General features: G+C 45.3%; 1 protein-coding gene across 3 annotated transcripts in view; it reads right to left on the bottom strand.

Annotated features, from left to right (window-relative positions):
- Window positions 1–1,474: 1,474 nt before the first annotated feature.
- Window positions 1,475–4,420, bottom strand: part of SCARB1 (scavenger receptor class B member 1) — a 65,316-nt gene continuing 62,370 nt past the window's right edge. For all 3 annotated transcript variants that reach the window (XM_060683731.2, XM_060683732.2, XM_060683733.2), the window contains one exon: window positions 1,475–3,448. Coding sequence is in view for 1 of the 3 variants with exons in the window: in XM_060683732.2 (XP_060539715.1) it covers window positions 3,335–3,448 (114 nt within the window). In the remaining 2 variants the exon portion in view is untranslated. The remainder of the gene's footprint in view (window positions 3,449–4,420) is intronic.

Raw genomic sequence — 4,420 nt, 5'->3', positions numbered from 1 at the left:
AAACCCGCATCAAAAGCTGTAAACTGTGATATTTTCTCTCTTGTGAAAAATAAAGAGTTGGACCCTCAAGGACCCGTGGATAGAATAGAGCTGAGGTGGCGCAGTGGTTAGGGTGCAGTACTGCAGTTACTTCAGCTGACTGCTAGTTCAGCAGATCAGCGGATCAAATCTCACCGGCTCAAGGTGAGTCGGAAGAAGTCGATGGAAGGCTGAGTCGGTTGACTCAGCCTTCCATCCTTCCGAGGTGGGTAAAATGAGGACCCGGATTGTTGGGGGCAATGTGCTATTTAGTATACTGTCTTTGGTGTAAGCCGCCCAGAGTCCTCGGAGAGTGGGCGGCATAGAAATATGAATAATAAAATAATAAATAATAAATAATAGAATGAAACACAAAACTCTCTTCTTTCTCCTCTCTTCTCACTTCTCTGTTTTCCCTTTCTCTTTTCTCACTTCTCTCTCCCTTTCTCTATCCTCTCTTCTCTCTCCCTTTCTTTCTTCCTTCTCTTCTCTCTTCCCTTTCTCCTCCTTCTCTCACTTCTTTCTCACTTTTCTCTCTTCTCTCTCCCCTCTCTCTACTTTCTCTTCCTCTCTTCTCACTTCTCTGTTTTCCCTTTCTCTTTTCTCACTTCTCTCTCCCTCCTTTCTCTATCCTCTCCCTCCTCTTTCTCTCTTCCTCTTCTTTTTCTTCCTTCTCTTCCTCTCTTTTCTCTTCTCTTTCCCTTTCCCTTTCTCTTCTCTCTCTTTCCTTTCTCTTCCTTCTCTCTCACTTCTTCCTTACTCTCTACTCTTGGGACCAGAATTTTTGTTGCTAAGCAAGGAAGTTGTTAGGTGAGTCGCACACCCAATTTTACCACCAGTGTGCATGTTGTTAAGTGAAACTGCAGTTGTTAAGTGAAACACACTTAACATTAAGTCATTAAGTGAATTCCAGCTTGTCCGGTTGACTTTGCTTGTAGGAAAGCAGGGGGCAAAGTAGTAAAGAGTGACCTTGGGATGCTGCAAACTCTTGTACATCTATGCCGGTTGCCAAGTGCCTGAATCAGAGGTGGGTTTCAGCAGGTTCTGACCAGTTCTGGAGAACCGGTAGCGGAAGTTTTGAGTAGTTTGGAGAACCGGTACTAAAAATTCTGACTGGCCCCGCTCCCATCTATTCTTTGCCTCCCAAGTCCCAGCTGATTGGGAGGAAATGGGGACTTTGCAGTATCCTTCCCCTGCCACGCCCACCAAGCCATGCCACGCCCACCAAGCCACACCCACAGAACCGGTAGTAAAAAATGTTGAAACCCACCACTGGCCTGAATGTTGATCACATGACTGTGGGGACGGTTGCTAGTGACGTAAGTGTGAAGACGAGTCATAAGTCAGGGGCTACCTGTATTTTTGGGGATTTCTGGTAACTCCCTGTGGACTTTTTGCTGCAAGGGTGACCATTTCTGGACTGCGCGTAGATAAAACTCAGACTAAGTGGAGAAGGTTGTGTTTTTTTTTAAATTTATTTGCAATTTTCAAAGAGGGTGAAAAGTTATTATACTAGTGTGCTCAGTGCGATGAAGGTGGAAGCTGATTTTTTCCCCCAATTATTCTTCTCTTTGTTGCCTTTCTCTCGTTTTTCTTTTCCTTTTCTGCACCTTCCTGATGTTTGTTTTACTAGTTTAGTTTGCATTAGTCTTTGTTATGTTTTTTTTAAAAAAGCTGAATAAAATTATTTGCTTCCTTTTTCTTTCTTTCTTTTTTTTTAAAAAAAAGAGGAGGTGCTTCCTGAAAAAGGCGGAATGAACTTTGGGGGTGCCGGGGTCTCCGCCGGAAGGAGATTCACGTGTTGGGTTCAAGAGTTCACATTGAAAAGGTTTGTTCCCTGGGCAAAGAGACACGCACCCAAACACACCCCTGCCACAATGTCTATTTCCAGCTGGTTTGTCGTGCTGGTGCTTCTAAATACTGGTAGATTGTCGGCGAAAACTGAGATACATTTCCAGGCCCAGACCAAGCAGGAACAGATCATCTGCATCCACAAATTTGCACTCGGTTGATTTTTTTTTGTCTTCGTGTGTGCTGCGCGGTGCCAGAATTGAACCACCGTTTGTGCAGTTGTGCGCTAGCAAGCTCTCACGTCAAAAAGGGAAAGAGGCTACAGTTAAAGGACTTTTTACAGACCCAACAATCAGACAGCTATGTGAACAGTAAAAAAGGAATGTGAGAATGGCCTTGCGAGAAAAGGACCCAGAGACGCTGCCAAGGAGATGGTCAGATAAGGGACTGCAGACTCCTCAGCTGCGTAACGGGTGGAAAATGAGAAGGAACCCTCCCTAGTTTCTTAAGCTGTCAAGCATATAATGGCATGTGTGAAAGGGCTTGGAAGACAAGAGCCAAGAGATGCTGCCAGGGGGGATGGTTAGATAAGAGGCTGCTTAGCCCACAGCTGCATAATGGTTGGAGAATGAGGATTAGAAGGGACCCTCCCTAGTTTCCCATCCTGTAAAGGAGACGGCTGTAATAGTATGTGGTAAAGATTCTAGGGGGAAAAGATGTGTAGGAGACGACCAGGCTGAATCAAAGGGAGAGGGGTCAAACACGTCAACAGCTGATCTAAGACCAGCCCACCTCGAATTCCTTTCTTAACTTCCCCTTGACCGTTAGTAGCTCAGATTGTTGTAGAGAGCTTAAGCAATAAAACCATTACACTCATTTTGAACTTGCTTGAATCTCCCGATTTTCCTGGCGCCTGAGAAGATGCCGCCAAGGGAAAAGTTAGATAATAGCCTGCTTAGCCCACAGATGGATAATTGGGTAGAGAAAGAAGACGCTCAGAAGAGGTCCTCCCAAATTTCTCAGAGTGCAAAAGGAGATGGCGGGAGAATTGTGCTTTCAGACTTGCAAGTTTCGGTTGATGTAGCCTCACAAGAAAAGTAAAATTAACTCGTGTGGTTGTGTTTCTTGTCTGTTTTATACGGTAAGGCTGACAGTGGGTGATCCTCCTTAAGAAGGATCAAAGGACTTTCTGGGGATGAGAAGCTGGAAACGATCCAGCAAAGGATGGGGGGAATAGATTGGAGTCTTTAGGTGGCTGCTCCAAGGGTTCTCCATCAGTCCTCCAACTCCGAGGTTGCCATTGAGGTTCTTCAAGTCTTGGCATGAGAAAAAACAACAACCTGGAGTAGGCTGGCTGCTTGGGGAAGGGGTCCCCAACTCCTTTCCAGAGGCAACACAGTCTTTTAAATCTCCAATGGGGTCATCTGTTCCCTTTCATCATTTCCACCACCATCCCGTCTGCAAGTAAGCAGGCTCGATAAAAAAAGAACTTGAGATCCTTCACAAGAAGGAACTGAGGCCATTATCAGGTATTGCTGCTATCGTGAACTGTGATTGTTGGGTCTTCCTGCAGAAGTGGGCTTGTTTCCGAAGCTTCCGGACGATCAGGCGTTTGCAAAGTCCTTGTCGCCGTCTTTCTCTGAAAAAAGCAGGCAGAAGTTAGTTTAGAATTTGCACGGCTCCTGAAATACGTGAGGTTGGGTTGATTCCTCAAGCTGAGCCAACTTCCCGTTCTCATCCTTTCCCACATTCTATGAACCAGGAGGCTGGCCTGGTTCCTCTGCAACTGAATCCTGTGGTTTAGCTCATTATCCTTCAGAGATAATGGAACAAACCAAGATCGTCTCCCATCATGGTTAAAAACTGCAGCATCAAGCTCTCCGCAGAGTCTCCAGGGTTGGAGAAGAGAACTTAACGGGATGCACCTGAATCTCACCGCCTGTTGTTTAATTAAATGAATCAAACCAAGTCAAGTTGGTTTAATTATGGTTCAAGGAATTTGATTGATTTGGATTCAAACAAGCCATGGTTTGAATCTGGTTTGCGTCTACGAATCACCGTTTTACGGTTCTATCAATATCGATCATTTAAAGAGGAAGCCCACATTCATTTCTTGTTGAGAGAAACGGGGCAAAGAGACCAGCTTTGAAAGTGTGGTGAGGCCGCACTTTGGCCAAGCAGCCGATGTGATGTCTCTCCCAATCTTTCCTTTCCTGGTTTCTTTTCTAAGGACTGGCGAATGTCAACAATTCCTTATTCAAGGGTTCTTTTGAATAAGGTAGTAAACACACAGCCGATGGGTCCTTTTCTCTCGCGGGTTTAAGAAATATGCCAAGTGGACCAACATCTGAAGACCTCTCTTTGATGCAACACAGAACAATTACTCTGAGTTGTTAATAAAGCAATAGACTTAGACTTATATACCGCTTCACAGTGCTTTAGAGCCCTCTCTAAGTGGTTTACAGAGTCAGCCTCTTGCCCCCAACAATCCGGGTCCTCATTTTAGTGATCTCGGAAGGACAGAAGGCTGAGTCAATCTTGAGCTCGGTCAGGATCAAACTGTGGGCAGAATTAGCCTGCAGTAGTGCATTATAACCACTGCGCCACCACG

Source organism: Pantherophis guttatus, chromosome 17 (genome assembly GCF_059756535.1).
Source record: "Pantherophis guttatus breed Tessera chromosome 17, ASM5975653v1, whole genome shotgun sequence".
In the NCBI taxonomy this organism is placed as follows: domain Eukaryota; kingdom Metazoa; phylum Chordata; class Lepidosauria; order Squamata; family Colubridae; genus Pantherophis; species Pantherophis guttatus.
Note: the sequence above shows the minus strand (reverse complement) of the source record. Positions and strands in the feature narration are given on the sequence as shown.